The sequence below is a fragment of the Bos mutus genome, chromosome 7 (assembly GCF_027580195.1).
Source record: "Bos mutus isolate GX-2022 chromosome 7, NWIPB_WYAK_1.1, whole genome shotgun sequence".
NCBI lineage: Eukaryota > Metazoa > Chordata > Mammalia > Artiodactyla > Bovidae > Bos > Bos mutus.
The window spans coordinates 68893246-68910109 of record NC_091623.1 but is presented as its reverse complement, the minus strand read 5'-3'; the positions used below and the strand labels follow the sequence as shown (position 1 = coordinate 68910109).

The 16864-nt window shown below is 44.4% G+C and overlaps 1 protein-coding gene across 3 annotated transcripts in view; it reads right to left on the bottom strand.

The window, feature by feature from the left end:
- Positions 1-16864, bottom strand: part of ZNF608 (zinc finger protein 608) — a 108736-nt gene that overhangs the window by 59827 nt on the left and 32045 nt on the right. For all 3 annotated transcript variants that reach the window (XM_005900886.3, XM_070374066.1, XM_070374065.1), the window contains one exon: positions 292-547. In XM_005900886.3, the coding sequence (XP_005900948.2) occupies positions 292-547 (256 nt within the window). The remainder of the gene's footprint in view (positions 1-291; positions 548-16864) is intronic.

Below are 16864 nucleotides of genomic sequence, written 5' to 3'. Positions count from 1 at the left end.
ACCTCCTAGGAGAAACGGTAACCTTCAGCCTGCTTCTCAGAGTCCTTCCACGTTAAAGCACTTAAAGTGGAGAAGCACGTAGATAGACACCAGACTGTTCCTGAATGAATGTAAAAGCAGCCATGAACAAAAAGAGAAACATAGCTCTTATTTCAACAAAAATCAAGAGCGCGTAGAAACCACTTTTCTTTCCTCTCTGAATACCACAAAGCAAATTCCCATTACAGGTAGACACAGAGACATCACAGGGAAGAGGACATGGGGGAATAGATCAAAATAAATTGTATTTACCTTCTTCTGTTTCATGCCACACGATCCCTTCCAAATTCACACTGGTTCCGGGTTCACAGGGCCCAAGACACTCTGGCTCTGTCACTACTCCAACTTCACACGTATTGACACCCACGGAACGAGTTCGAACCAAAAGCTGTTCAACCGGTGCTGCAATATTGGATGAAGATGGGGAAAAGTAGGAGGGCAGGAGCTGAGGCGTGAGACTGCTGGCAATCGGCGGCGGAGGCGCTGGTACTGTAAACAGGGGGTCAACCTGAAAGACAGACAGGCTTACTGCAGTGGTGCTGCGTGCTTGCAGCTCTTTTCAATGCAATCTGTTGACATCACTTCCAGAATACATCACCATTCCAAATTCTATTTGCAATTATAATATGCTTTGAGTGTTTTAATGGTGCCAAAATACAAAGTAGAAGAGAAATAAGCATTTTCGTTTTTCACGATACACAAAGTAAACATTGGAGCTCTAGCTTCTTGGGTTACAGACAGGCCTTTGGGGTCCTTACAAATTCACCAATTGACAATGTTTAGCCTCAAGAGATGTGCAGGAAATATGCTTTGAGAAATGAAGACTATTTCCCACTTGTCATGAAACTGTATTTTCAACATAACAACATTTTTCAAAGGAGAAACTCCAATAAATATCCATATAGGCATCACTGGACATTTAAGCATAAGAGATAGATTAAAATTGTTTTCAAAGTACTTTATAAACCATAATGAATTCAATCACTACTAAAACAGATTAATTTACTCTGCCAAACATACAAAATCATAAACTTGATTACACACACAGAAACACAGAAACTGGATATTATTAGCATGTATTAGGCATCAACTTTTAACTAAGTGTTCTACTGCAAAGTTTGACAGCGTTCATAGAAATGGAGAACTACCCATAAATGCATGTGCTCAACAGAATCTGAGCTCCTCCATGTACAAGTCCTTTAGTGCTTCAACTTGTGAAGATCCCTGATGAGTTTGATCGGGACTCAGCAACTCTATGTTCAGAAAAGAGAAATGTCAGCCAAAACGAGACCCTGTGGTGCAACCGCTCCCTTGCACCCCAATCCTGAGGACAACAGCAAAGGTGTCCTTTACCACAAAAAATGAGGGAGTCAGGCCATTAATGAAACCAAAAGCTAGGTATGTACTAAGTAGGTAGGTCACCAACAGACTGATCCACACCTTCCACCCACTGTAACAACTGTTATGACTGCTACAGAATAGCTCTGGCCCTGCTGACCGATTGTCACAGGCGAAAAAGCCAAACGCACAACATCTCTGCACAGGATTCCAGATCACCTGTGTCCTCAGGTTGCACAGAGACGTCACTGACATACAAGAGATGATGTTTATATGTCTTCTCAGTTGGGCTGACACAGGGGACGTGTAAAAAGGACAGAGAGAAAGCTCTTCTGGTAAAATTCCATCTTAGTGTGTTCATATATTCTCAGTTAAAATTTTTAAGAAATCAACATTTGATACAGACATAATAGTGTATAGTCTTTGTTCTTAAAACACACACACACACACACACACACAGAGCGTTTTTCAAGAGAAGTCATATGAGGAAGTGTGCTCCTCCTCCAACAGCTGAAGCAGTCATCTGTGTGGGCTTCTTGTTCATATGACTGGAGGAACTATTGCTACAGTTTGCATTTCACTAAAATGATACAGCGACGTTCACTTGCCTGAGTGATCCAAGATGCGACAGAACAGCCCTTCATCCAACTGCACGCTAAAGAAAGTTAATTTCCTGCTCTCCAAGCTGCCATAAAACTCCTTTTGCTCCATGCTTTTTATTGTTCTTCATTCTTGATCACAGAGCCCGAGAAAGGAAAGCATTTAACAGCCCCAAGCCCCAGATCTGGTGATTTATGCTTTTGTGTAAATGCAGCTTAATGTGGATCAAAGTTCACACTGATAGTTTCTATTTTAAAACTGAGCTGACAAATGAAGAAAGGGGTTCAGAGGAAGAAAATTTAAGGGAGGTGGGGGAAGCCAGTGCAGCCCTGTAGTCTTTATTACAACTAAAGGACTGCATGAGACTGAAGTCACTTTCTAGAATTTAAAAGAGGAAAAAAAAAAAAAAGACCAAAGAAAATTATAAACCAGCGACTGCACATTTTCTTGCATGATTCCCAACAAACTCTTAATTTGTATAGTTAGTTGTAAATTGACTGTAATTTGGTGCGACACATATAAACTGAAAAAACAAAATGGAACATTCTCAAAATAGTCTTCATATCCTTGATCGACAGCATGCTGCTGCTAAGTCACTTCATTCGTGTCCAACTCTGTGCGACCCCATAGACGGAAGCCCACCAGGCTCCCCTGTCCCTGGGATTCTCAAGGCAAGAACACTGGAGTGGGTTGCCATTTCCTTCTCCAATGCAGGAAAGTGAAAAGTGAAAGTGAAGTCGCTCAGTGTCGTGTCCGACTCTTAGCGACCTCATGGACTGCAGCCTTCCAGGCTCCTCCATCCATGGGATTTTCCAGGCAAGAGTACTGGAGTGGGGTGCCATTGCCTTCTCCGGATCGACAGCATACATTAATTCTAAAAGAACAAATACAGCTTCAGTTAGATAAACAAGAAGACTGAATAAAAGAAAAGAGGTGAGGTGTCTTGGAGAGTACCAACTCTCTAATTGTGAAGCTTAGGATGCCGTGGGAAAACATGTACAAAAGAAGCTGTAGGGATGGGGGGAGCAGACCACAGGACGTTGGCCACACCTCCCCACTAAGTAAGCCTGTGGCTTATGAGAGTCATTTAACCTCACTGAGGCCCATGTTCCTCAACTGGAAAATTTATTTTCTTGCCTTCTAATAGTGATGATGAATCCTATCACAACAGAATTTCTAGATTAAATCTCTATTTCGGTATAACTCTGTTTATGAATATATTTGCATGGAGATACATACATACTCACATACTCTTTGGGATATTTATGTAATTCCAAAGATGAAGCTTCTAAAGAATCTAGATGGCTTGATGGGAGAGGCCATGGTATCGTAGGCCTACCGGCAAGTTAACTGTTTATTTCCATTAACACAATTCAAAAGCAATGAAAAGAGTTCAGCTGATGATATATACAGAAGGGACCCTGGAGCCCTGTGCACACTTGTTTTAAAATGAGAAAACTAAGATTCAGAGAAGTTTGCCTATAAATATGAACAATAATCATAAACAGTCCCCCAATGTAATAACAGTCTAAAACTCTTAAACTTGATAGGAAAACTCAACAGGTTATATGGTTTTATAGGTTAAGCTCTTTGACTTGCACAGGTGAATTTCTCTTAAGTTTTTCCACTGAACTCGCTTCCTCAATGCAGCTCAAACCCCCATTCCTTTAGGTCTCGATTATCATTATGAGTAGAAAAGCAAACTTTTCTCCCTTGGGATTTCAGGATTTGGAGTGGAAAACAAAGACCATCCATGAGGTATACCAAGGGCCCTCCTCTCCCAGAGCTTACCAACTGGAAAGGTGGTAGGGAATTACAGCCACTCTCAGAGGAGTTTTTGTTGGCAGGTATGCCAGTTTTAAAAACATTTTCTTTCTTTTTTTGCCAATGCAAAAAATTAGGGACAAGTCTGAATTTCCTCTCTCTCGTAACATAATAATTGGATCATGCGCTATGCTGGGCCCACATTGTTCGTGGCCTCAACTGACAAGGCTGAGCTCCCTCAGCCTGCAGTGACCTGCCCAGGCAGAAGCCGCTGAGTTTGCATTTCCAGCTTTTTGAGACAACCACAGAATGTTCTAGCTAGGAGGTCATCTAACCCAGCTTACTCATTCTAGAGAAAGCCAGGGCCCGTATCTGTGTAAGGGCAATAATTTATCTGTAGTGGCAGCCCAGGTGACCACAGAAGAACAGCATCCTCTAAGAAGGACCTTTATAAAGGAGCTAAGCATACACTGGGAGGGAAAAGAGGGATGGGGGAAATAACTTAAGAGTTTGGTTATTTCTTTGTGTTAGTGAACACCCCCAGTGTGACATGACGTGGTCTTCCAAAATAGAAATCGGTCCTTGTGTATTTCATGGTGTCTAATACACAGCCGTGTGACGCGACACACAAGGCAGGGTTTTGAAAAGTTGTTTTTGCCTTATACAAAAGGTCAGCTTCCACTGTCCCCTGATTTCTCAGGTCATTCACTCCTACACTGAAACACAATTTCTTCACCCAGCGGGGCTCTTTAAGAGCAGCAACAGTTCCTACAAGAGTGTCTGGAAAGGAGGCAATGCACACTTGGACTTGCGTAGTGACAAACCTCAGGTTGTTCTGGTTCAAATCCTGACCCTGGAGGTACTTGCTTGTGTGGGATTCTGAGCAAATGACTGGCTATTCTAAGGCTCAGTGTCCGGATCTAAGAAATGGGAGTAAGAATAATGATTATCCACGGGTTGCAGTGAGGACTCAATGAGATAACTCATGCCCAGTGAAAGCTTGGCATAGTGCTTAGCTCAGTAAACAACGGCTTAGGAAAAAAAAAAAAAAAAAGTCCCTGGTCTGATATTACAGTTCTCTAACCCTGCATGCACTCTTACAAAGCTCCTTTTTATATCCTACTATGTTTAACATAAATCTATAATCCTCTCCAAATGCATGGTTAAGTGCGGTTAAAAAGTATGTTAAAAGTATAAGAAAAAGGGCTTAACCCTGAGAAGCTCAGCCTGAGGAAATACTGCTCCTTTCATACACTGGCATCTGGCAGTCGTCCACTGGCTTAATCCAGCCCCATTTTACAGCAGGCCCTGATGAGTCCTCCACTTCTGCAGAATCTCCTTCCACTCATCTCTTGCTGGACCTCTTTTTTTTGTGTGCTATGCTCCCCTCAAAGTTTCCTTTTATTCACCTCAAATTGATCACATGTCCACCCAATAAATAATTACTAACATACCTGCTTTGTGCCAGGTGCCACTAGCAAAAGAGTGAGCAAGACTGCAGCAATAATCAAATGGTCATACAAATCCAGCAAAATTGCAAGTGTCGCTGCAGCACTTCACGTAAGGGGCTATCCAGGGTGACCTGAGTGTGAAAACCAGCATGTAAAGGCAGTGCGGGGCAGAGATCAGCCTCTGTAGCTGAAGTCCACGTCAACCTTTAGCAACAGAACCCTGGGCAAGTTGCCTGATCTTTCTGGGACTCAGTAGCTTCATCTGTAAAATGGAAACAACACCTGACTACTAAGGTGACTACTACTCAAGATCACGCAAAACGACGTTACCCCAGGGCACCAGGGATGGAATGCTGCTAAGTTGCTTCAGTTGTGGCCGACTCTGTGTGACCCCAGAGACGGCAGCCCACCAGGCTCCCCCGTCCCTGGGATTCTCCAGGCAAGAACACCGGAGTGGGTTGCCATTTCCTTCTCCAATGCATGAAAGTGAAAAGTGAAGGTGTGAAAAGTGAAATTGCTCAGTTGTGTCCGACTCTTCACGACCCCATGGACTGCAGCCTACCAGGCTCCTCCGTCCATGGGATTTGCAGCCAAGAGTACTGGAGTGGGTTGCCATTGCCTTCTCCTAAGGTATGGAATAGCCCTCAATAAACAAATGCTACTGCCATCGTCAATATGATTATTATTATCACAAACATACCTGAGACCTGAACTGAAAAGAAAATGCTAGGTGGTTTAGCCCTTTAGAAGCCAAATGCTAGGATTTGCTACTAAGATTAGCAGTTATAAGTACCTTTCGGGAGGGACATACCCTAAAAGAGTATTCCTACCATCTTCCATTTAAAAATCGGTGGGGAATTATTAGTCAAATGATACCAATAACTGGAATAAAAGAGCAGGAGGGAGAACTGGCCAGTTTTAGCGATGGTTCCTTTGTCAAAGCTCTTTTCTGTTACCCTGACGGGACACTGATGTAATATACTAGAGCCTGAAAGAGGAAAGCAGCCATCTCCAGTGGAAAAAAAAAAAAAAGACCCATAAGTCTAACAGCTGGTGGTGGCAGCCTGTCAAACTGAGGAAAGTTAATGTCAAGAACAGACGCGCGGCAGTCTCTCACTGTTATTTTTGCATGATTATTCCCAGGTGTTGGTGCACACTGAGCAGTAGCCTGGCTATTTATTACTCGAGAGAGCCTGAGAGCATGGGAGTCGGGGAGCAGAGAGGGGACAGGGAGGCGGGGAAGAAAAGGTTATTTACACAGATAGCGGCACTTAGGGTGAGTAATCAGAGGACCAGGGGGAAAAATAGTCTGCAGAGAGATCCTGGCAATGTTTTCTCTGTTCACCTTATTTCAAGAGCTTCCTGAGTGCCGACGAGCAAGGAAGGCTCCAATGCTGAAGCATGGTGGGCAGCAGCTTTGCACCACTCGGGCACAGACTGTGGCCCCTGGTGATGGTTTCCAGCAGCTGGAAACTGACAAGTTAGGAGAGGTCGGCTGGGCAGGGCTGACCCGACAAAGGGACAGTCAGGTTGGCTCTATTGTGGGGATGGCTAGCACTGCCAGGCAGATGGGAAGTTCACCACCAGGGAACAGGCAAGCCTCAAGGAAAGATTCCTTCCTACACCTCGGGGCAGGTCTGAACCTTCACTGGGGAACTTGCCTGGGTTTCTTCCATCTGTTGCTACAAATCTGCATGCTCATCTTGCTCTTAACCCCTCAATCCTGGGATTCTCGGGTCGCCAACAACCAGAGCGGGAATGGTGTTTTATTTTGTTCAGAGTCAATATTTTTACATTCTGTGAGCACACCGGGGCACGATTACTTAATGCTCTCGTTTTCTCCATATCCTGGTATTTGGCTGTTTTATGAGATTGCCCACAGTCACCCCTTTAATTTAAAAAGCATTAGACAGAGACGGCACTCCATGTAAGGGAAATCACAGCTCTTTAAAGGTGACCACTGGCGCAGTCCATCACTTTGCATTTTAACTACCCTTTCTGCCAGACATCGTTGCTTCATTAGTAAAGCAAGGGAAGCTTAAAAAATGGTTTCCTTAAGCACCGATCTTTTCCCCAAAATGATTCGTCAAGGGTGAATTTTCATCCTTGTCGGACAAAATTGGAACAACTGCATTTCAGTATTCCTAATTCTGTCTTTCCTACATGTAGTGCAGGCTTTTCCTTCTAGAAACCGTGATCAGGGCAAAGCACGTGCTACAGCTTGCTGCCAAACAACAGGGGCAAACTCCTTCTAAGGGCCTACTGTACACCAGGCCCCAGATGTTTTCTATCTCCTCTGACACTCATAACATCCCCATTTTATAGAAACAGAAACTGAAGATCTCAGCGAATGAGCTACTTACCCAGAGAGCTGAAATTCAAAGCCAAACCTCTCTGACTTCAAAGTCTGTGGACTTTCTTGTAAAACTAGTAACAGTATCAGTCACTACTGTTTAACACTTATTACACAGGAGGGATGGTACTATGCATTCTCTCATTCAGTCTTCACAAGGTTGTGACTGAAAGTACTTAACAGATGAGGAATAAGGAACTTAAACGGAAAAGGTCACTTAGGGTCAGTGGCTGAGCCAGAATCTGAACTCACATTGATCAAACAGCAAAAGAAACTCTTCTCAATGTAGAAGAGAACACAAGAAAGAAACCTACCTCCCCGGGTAATTCCTGACCCTTTTCTGCATGTTAGAAGCCATGCATCTGATTATTCTCTCAACTCCTAGTTTAGGATGGTGCATCTTGGTGTGCCCAAGCAAATACCGCAATTCCTTCAGAAACCTCAACTACAGAACCTCGCAGAAACCATAGCTCAGGTTCTGTTTTGCTGTTGTTGCTGTTTTAAATCATCTGACTCCAAAAGCAACAGATATACACAATGACTGGAAATCATACTATCATTTTCACTTTCTCATTCCTAGGTATAAAGACAGAGACCAAATAAAAAGCCAAAGTTCTAGCTGCTCGCACGCTTTTAAAGGCTTAGCTGCTGAATAGGTAGGGCTCAGCCTCGGGATGGACCAGGGCTCCAGTTCCAAGGGCAGTGGGGTCAAGATGGATGCTTTCATTCCCAACCAGGACTCCAGCCCTGCTGAAGTCACAGAATGCTAGCCCAGGCTCTCGGGGACGCTGCGTTGGCGGTGGTGGTCAAGGGAAGGTCGCTGACTGTTCAGTGTGTTATTCAAGAAGCAACTCCATGTGCAGGTCACAAGTCAGAGGCACAGACAGGCCAGCCACAGGTGTAAACTACATTTTAAACAACAGTGACGATTTTTAACTTCATGCTCTAGCTGTGACAATTTTTCAAAGCAAAAGACAAGGTACTGAGTCCATATGGAAAGACAGAGTATAATTAAACTACCCTGGACTTGGTGTCTAAAGCTCTCTGGTTGTTTTGAAGCCAAACCAAAATCTCCCCTAGAAGGCCCTCCCCGCGCTGTGCCAGGTTCCATGGGAAAATGAAGCTGGTGGAGCTAGAGGGGACACAGGGACTCAGCCTTGGGTACTTTCCACCAACCACAGCAGTTGTTACACACTCAGCCTCATCTGCGTTCTCTGTCAGGGGAGGGAGGGAACCATTCCTATCTTATTCCTGAGCCACAGATTCTTCATCTGTTTTAAAAGTGTCGGTGACACTACTCAGCAACCTAAGCACACTTTAAACAGCAGTAAATGACCACTGTTTTCCTATCTTGTTCATAAGGCTTCTCTGATTTCCTCTCATCCTGCCTACTTCCAAAGACACCTTAAAAAACAAAATTAAGCCACAAAAAAAGGAGGAGGGAGTAAAAGTACTTAAAAAAAAAGTCTGTCTTCTTGGATTAATCCTTTTCCCTTTATTTTGGACAAAACTAAACCCCTGTGTATACCTCAGATATGCAAATGACACCACCCTTATGGCAGAAAGTGAAGAGGAACTAAAGAGCCTCTTGATGAAAGTGAAAGAGGAGAGTGAAAAAGTTGGCTTAAAACTCAACATTCAGAAAACAAAGATTATGGCATCCGGTCCCATCACTTCATGGGAAATAGATGGGGAAACAGTGGAAACAGTGTCAGACTTTAGTTTTTTGGGCTCCAGAAATCACTGCAAATGGTGACTGCAGCCATGAAATTAAAAGATGCTCGCTTCTTGGAAGAAAAGTTATGACCAACCTAGACAGCATATTAAAAAGCAGAGACATTACTTTGCCAACAAAGGTCCGTCTAGGCAAGGCTATGGTTTTTCCAGTGGTCATGTATGGATGTGAGAGTTGGACTGTGAAGAAAGCTGAGCACCGAAGAATTGATGCTTTTGAACGGTGGTGTTGGAGAAGACTCTTCAGAGTCCCTTGGACTGCAAGGACATCCAACCAGTCCATTCTAAGGGAGATCAGTCCTGGGTGTTCATTGGAAGGACTGATGCTGAAGCTGAAACTCCAATACTTTGGCCACCTCACGCGAAGAGTTGACTCAGTGGAAAAGACCCTGATGCTGGCAGGGATTGGGGGCAGGAGGAGAAGAGGACAACAAAGGATGAGATGGCTGGATGGCATCACCGACTCGATGGATATGAGTTTGAGTAAACTCCGGGAGTTGGTGATGGACAGGGAGGCCTGGCGTCCTGCGATTCACAGGGTCACAAAGAGTCAGACACGACTGAGCAACTGAACTGAATTGAACTGATGCTGGCAAAGACTGAAGGCGGGAGAAGGGGATGACAGAGTACGACATGGTTGGATGGCATTACCAACTCAATGGACATAAGTCTGTGTAAGACCCGGGGGTTGGTGATGGACAAGGAAGCTTGGCATGCTGCAGTCCATGGGGTCACAAAGAGTCGGACACAACTGAGTAACTGAACTGAACTGAACTGAAACCCCTGTAAAGTTCCACATCAATCCCATTTCTTGCAATTACATCTGGCCCTTGGTCCTGAAGAGTGAAATTTTTAAAAAAGCAGCCCAGAGGTAAAACTCTGGATTTTGCTTCACGTGGATGCACCTGCATCAGCGAGCAAATCAATTTCAAAACCCCTGGTTACTGAGTATCTCCGCAGATAACTGGCCATTAAAGCATTGCCTGTCTTCGCATGACCCCAATTTCTCCTCGAAATTAATAAAAGGTTGGAGGTCTCTAATCCTCAGCTATCTCAGGACACAGACATGATTCAATGAAGGGAGAAAGGAGGGGAAATGAAAGAAAGAAAAGCCCTGTTGGGAGTTGGGATAATCACCTTATTCCTAAAGCTCTAACCAACAGCACTTCTTTATAGTAGAAAATCTCACCTGCAACCACCTAAACATAGTCTTTTCAGGAATATTTTGGACATTTAAACTATAAACACAATACATGCTGGTCATAACAAGTTCAACGGCAAGGAGTCAAACCTTATGAGAACTAAGATGCTTCATGGAAAGAGTCAAAGCCCCTTTCCACAGCAGGGTGGGCCAGTTGTCACTTCTTGCCCCACATACTATTTTGGTACCACTTCCTCCCTGAAAAAACTAAAGACTACTCACATAAATTCCGGTCTAGGACACTCAGCATCAACCTCTTCTCTCTTATCCTTCCTTTTATAACTCCCAAACACTGATTCAAAGGAGCCATCACTCTCTTAACACAAGCTTTAAAACTTTCATTTCGTATCAAATCAAACAACTCAGTAAAGCTCTCCATAGCTCATCACAGATATGGACGGTTACAGACAGAAAGAAATCATGAAGCTCCCGAGCCATCTTCATGCCCATCTTTAAGGATACCTTGGAGACACTTTTTTTTTTTAACATTCATTCTTATCTTGGCTCTATGAAAAGGCAAGAGTGGGCTTTCTCATCTGATTCTATAAACTAAAGAAACTAAATTCTTAAGAGGTAAGTTACCTCTCAAGGTCAGGAGTGCTGGCTCAGTGGTAAAGGTTTTGCCCATCAGTGCAGGAGATGTGGGTTTGATCCCTGGGTCGGGAAGATCCCCTGAAGGAGGAAATGGTAACCTGCTCCAGTATTCTTGCCTGGAAAATTCCACGGACAGAGAAGTCTGGTGGGCCACAGTCCATGGGAGCCACAAAGATTCAGACACCACCGAGCACGACAGCACACAGCAAGGTCAGGAGCCAAACAAGAGGCCACAAGCCACCCCATGAGGGCTGCTGTGCCCTCCACCAAGCTCCGCACCGTAACTCAAACTTTCAAAGTTCTCTGCTCGCAGAACCTTCCCCATCCCCACAAAAGAGTTTCCCACAGGCCCAGAATTCTGTTTTCCCTCCTGAGAACAGAGCAGCCTTTAAAAGTCCAACTGGTCATTCTCCAGGGAGAGCCTCTCTTCTAACAGTTTCCTACGTATGCATCCTTCTAGAAATTTAATCCATATAAAAAATGCAGGGCGATGGGGAGGAGTCAGTTTTCATTTTATAGCCTCTGTGTTTGCATGAATTTTAGCATGAACATGTACTACTTTCACAATTTTTTTAAAAAATTTAATAAAAAGATGCTAAGCCTTTCCACTCAGAATAAAAGGAAACAAATGGAAACAAATGCTAACTCAGAAGGGAGAGAAATAGGATTGAGACTATGATTTCAACTCCTTGTGCGGAGGTCCTGAAATTAACAAGCCAAGGTGGCACTGGGACCAACTGCGTGTGAAGGGAGGTAGTGTATTGACCCTGTCCTCCGCTTTACAAGGGCTGCTGACTGAAGCCCCCTCACCATCGGGGAAGTCATTTCCTCATCTAAAAAGTTTTTGCCGGGTCCTACCATTTGCCAAGTGTTTCTCCATGAGCCCTGGAGGGCCCTTGAGGCTGCAGGGGAGACTAGCAGGGGCCACAGAGCAGCTTGGGGTCAGCTTGGGTGGTCAGTCAGGCTCAGGGCATCGTGCGAATGCCAAGGGGTGTGGTAGGGAGAGTGCAAGGTGGATCTGAAGGGACTGCAGGAGTAAGGCTGGGTAAGGGTGGGAAACATGGAAGAGATGAGCCACGCTGGACAGTACAGTGAGTCTAGGAGCTTAGGGGGTCAGGAGGAAGATAGAACATTAAGGCTGGAGAAACAGAGGGCTCATGAAGAGCGCAGGACAGACTAAGAATGTTGGGGAATGACTGCAAAGGTAGAAGACTGTGCTGAGGATATTAAAGCAGGGGCATGGGAGGATGGATAGTTTCTCTGGCAAAACTGAAGCCGTGGGAGAACAGATACGAGACGGCTGAAACTGCAGGAAGGAAGGAGGGAAGGAGGGCAGCTGAAGCCACTGGAGTCCTTCACAGAAGAGGCGGTAGATGTGGCAGGGGTTGGGGAAAAGAGGAGTCTCAAATCCCAGTCCCAGGCTTCCGTGTGAGCGCGCAAGGGCGTCCTTCCCTGGGATGGAGAGGACGGGTGGAGTGTGGTGGGGTGATGTCTATTGTGCAGATGGACAGAATGGTGTAGAGCTCAAGAGAATTATCTAGACTAGAGAGGAGTCACTGGCAGAGAGAAAGCGGTGAAGCCAGCAGAGTGGACAAGATGGCTCAGGGAACCTGTGAAAAGTACGAAGAGAAGGGGCAACAACATTTCTCGCTGACATAAGTGTGGAGTAAGAGAGCAGGAGGCGTGGCTGTTGAGGTTGCAGCAAATCAGGAGAGAGGTGAGTGACCACAACCAGGGGAGAGAGGCTCCGAGGCCACCGTGGTCCGGGAGGTCTGGTGGCTGACATCACAGGGCAGTCAAGGGAAGATATAATGTGGACCTCTGGGGAGCTGGTTGAGGGTCCCTTCCTTCTCTCTACCCACCAGAAGAGCAAGACTGCTGGCTTTTTAAAGGCAAGCCCTGAATTTCACCCTGACAGCTACTGGCAGCCCCAGAGAGTGGCCCCTACACCCTCTGGAACCTTCTGTTTAAATCCAAGTGAAGAAATACTGACTCGACACCATGGCTGCAGCCACCTTTCTTCCATCAGATGACTTGATCCGTGAGAACCCATACTCCCATGCCCCGCTGCCACCACCCCGCCCCCCGCCAAATGCCAGTTCCTGCAGCCCTTCCATGTCACCAGCAGCCAAGAAGGTAATAAGGCCTGTACTTGAGGAGACTATCACAAAACCGGTAGTCATCTTGAATATGCTTTTTCAGACTGCCTCCACCTGATGCTACCCTACCCAGAGTCATGTCCTACAGGGTCCAAGGCTCATTCCCTTGAGAATCGGTGCTGGACTCTAAATCGAGATAACCTCGCTCGTATTCCCTTCTATCTCCCTACACTGGTACCCTAAAATCATGTCCCCCTCATTCTCTATGTTCCTGCTCCCAGCCTGCAAATCCCGATTCCCCCCTTCCTCCCGTGTGAATGCCTTGTCTTTCCAGTCTCCAGGGAACGAGCCTCTACAAAGGGAAGAATATCGGCGGTTTACCCTGCTTGGGATGCCTCTGGTCCACAGTCTAGATTAAGGGTCAGCAAACAAAGGCCAGAGAGCCAAATCCGGCCCAACTGCCAATATCTTGTACACCCCCACAAGCTAAGCACGTTTTTTACAAATGATATTTTACAATCAGTTTAATGATAGCAACCACTGACTCTGAACCCACAGTAAGTGAAACGTTATCACCACCACCCATAAGAAGAGAATTCCATTCTTCTAATTAGTAGACCTGTATTACAAACAGAGTGCACTCAATTACTATCATTAGATTTTAATGTTTATCAACTGAAAAAAATCTGTAGAGACTGTTTCCTCTCCCTGGTCATATCAGGACCTACATACTACCCATGATACTGCATCTGGTTCCACAAAGTTAAAATATGTACTATGGACTCTTTACAGAAAACGTTTGCTGGTCCCTGCTCTAGTTTAATGGGAAATGCTGATCCGTTAAGTAGCTCATTTAGGTTCACCAGTGGACTCTAATCAATGTTACCAGGGAGAGGAAGAGAGGACGGGATGGGGGGTGAGGGGTGTTGAAAAAGAGCAGGAAGGAAGAGAAAAGAGGAAGCAGGAAAAAGTATAGGAATACAATGAAGTAAGCATACAGATTCATTTATGAATGAGGCAAAAAGAAAAAAAAAATTTAATGCACCACTATGCTTAGCTCTCCCACCAAAAATCAAGAATCACAGCCCACAAAAGAGACAGGAGGTATACTTCAATTCTAACTTAAGCAGTCATGACTTTAAAAACTCAATAAATATTTATTGAGTATCTCTCTATTATGACAGCTTGGCACTAATATAAGGATAACCAAGACAGCTAAGATTCCTACCTAGACAGAGCTTACACACAAGTCAAGTTTTTTTGAAATAACAACATTGTTGATAAATTGTACCTCTCTATTCCTATAAGAATGGAGAAATGTTAAAAATCCCACATAACTGTAATGTGTTTTTGGTCACATTTTTAATCTTAAAAGCTAGGATATTTTAGCTTAACTTCCTCTTGAATGAATGAATGAGATGAAATTATCATTCTCAAACACATTTGGTTGGGAGCTAGAAATGAATCAAGCAATTCCAGAAATCTGAGTTCTCTATGCAGAAGCCTAGTAATGAATGGTTCAACTAAGACTGTCAGTTCCAGAAGCTTCTTCTCACAGAGTATCGCAACAGACATGCCAAGCATCCCACTAACACTTCTGAACTCGGGAAGAGCTTGCATATAACAGATAAGTCTCTGTGTTTAACTCTCAGATCATTTACAAACTAGAAGGCAATGGCACCCCACTCCAGTACTCTTGCCTGGAAAATCCTATGGATGGAGAAGCCTGGTAGGCTGCAGTCCATGGGGTCGCTATGAGTCGGACACGACAGCAACTTCACTTTCACCTTTCACTTTCACGCACTGGAGAAGGAAATGGCAACCCACTTCAGTGTTCTTGCCTGGAGAATCCCAGGGATGGTGGAGCCTGGCGGGCTGCCATCTATGGGGTCGCACAGAGTCGGACATGACTGAAGCGACTTAGCAGCAGCAGCATCTTACAATTTCACTGAACTCTGCTAAACCTCAGTTTCCTTACCTATAAAGCATGAGTCATAGTATATAATGTTACCAACTTGTATTTAATATAATGGACACATGGAATGAGGTCACTCAAACCAAGCCCTTATCATCCCCATCTTGTACTAAGCCTGCACACAGTGGGAGTGGTCCCTGTCATCCTCACACAGAGTTTCCATCAAAACCTCAAAAGCAATGTTTTCAGGACTTGTTCAATGTGTCACATGCCTAAACCAACACATTAAAAACCTGCTCCTATGGTTTCTGGAAACCAAAGGATGGTTTTTCAAATAAAATGAAAAACTTCAAAACATCTGGAGATAAATCTATAGTTGAACATTTATAGTTACGTAAAATCAGGTATATGATTTGATTTTACTGGGGAGGAACAATGATTTTTCCTCTTCCAGAAACTGGTGTCCTGGGAGGAATCTAAAGTCTAATAATGAAATCAGGATCAGTATTCACAAAATGGCATTAAGAATGCTTGCCTTAGTTATTTCACAGAGGGACTTCAAGAATCAAAATAAACTGAAAATGATCTCAAAAGAAAGCACACACATAAATAAGCATGGTCATCTATGTATACTCACTAATCCAGTTACTCTCTAGCGTCAAAACGGGAATGAAGGCTACTGGGTCAGGAGAGATAGGGTCACATTATGTTAGCATCCAACATCCGCATTTTCAGAACATTTAATTTTACTATGTGTTTCATTTTTTCCTGTCAGACCCCGTTCTTCCCATTTAGAAACAGTACGGAGTGCATCTTTCCGCGTCCTGCTAGTGCGAAGGATACTCCTGCACAGCCCACTCGCATTGCCCACCAGCCCTGCTCTAGGACATGACTTCTCCTGGTTCTGTTCTTCACTTGCTTTATATCCTGTGCTTGATCAGAGTATGTGAAATGCTTCTCCGAAACTACTCAATTAGCATTTGTCTTTATACTGGTGCCCTTGCTTACTGCATATGTCATGTACAGCAGCAGTTTAAAGGGCTCTGCGGGACTGGAGAAACCACGCATTCAGGAGGCCTGTGTGCGGTAACAGACCAGTTCCATGCCTCATGAAGGTAGTCAGGAGACAGATCTGTAGGTCTGCTTCCCCACACTCTGACACCATGAGCTAATGGGAATACAGTTTAGGGGGTCTTACTGTGCTAGTGTGCTTCCCAGGCAGCTCAGTGGGTAAAGCAACTGCCTACAACACAGGAGAGAGACACCAGAGATACGGGTTGGATTCCTGGGTTGGGAAGATCCCCTGGAGGAGGGCATGGCAACCCACTCCAGTCTTCTTGCCTGGAGAATCCCATGGACAGAGGAGCCTGGCGGGCTATAGTCCATAAGTCACAGAGAGTCGCCCACGACTGAAGCAACTAGGCATATGGTTTTATTTCAGGATAGATTTCAGATGACTACAAGAAATTACTAAGACTAATTTTCAGAGACAATTCATTCAATCTCATACCTATCAAATAATACCTGCTTTAAATCTTGTTCACAGAGAACTGTAAGGAATCAGTTTCAAAAAAAAAAAAAAAAAGGCACATTTTTAGTGGATATGAAGCCAGTGAATTCTTGTATGATGTATCCCCAAACAAATGATGGAGGACATGTACTGTAACACAAGTATCAAACTATAAGCACCCTGTGGGCGATGGAGCTTTCCGTATTTATATTAAAATGTATATTTCTAGTATGCTATGCTATCCCTTCATAGTACAGTAAATTTCA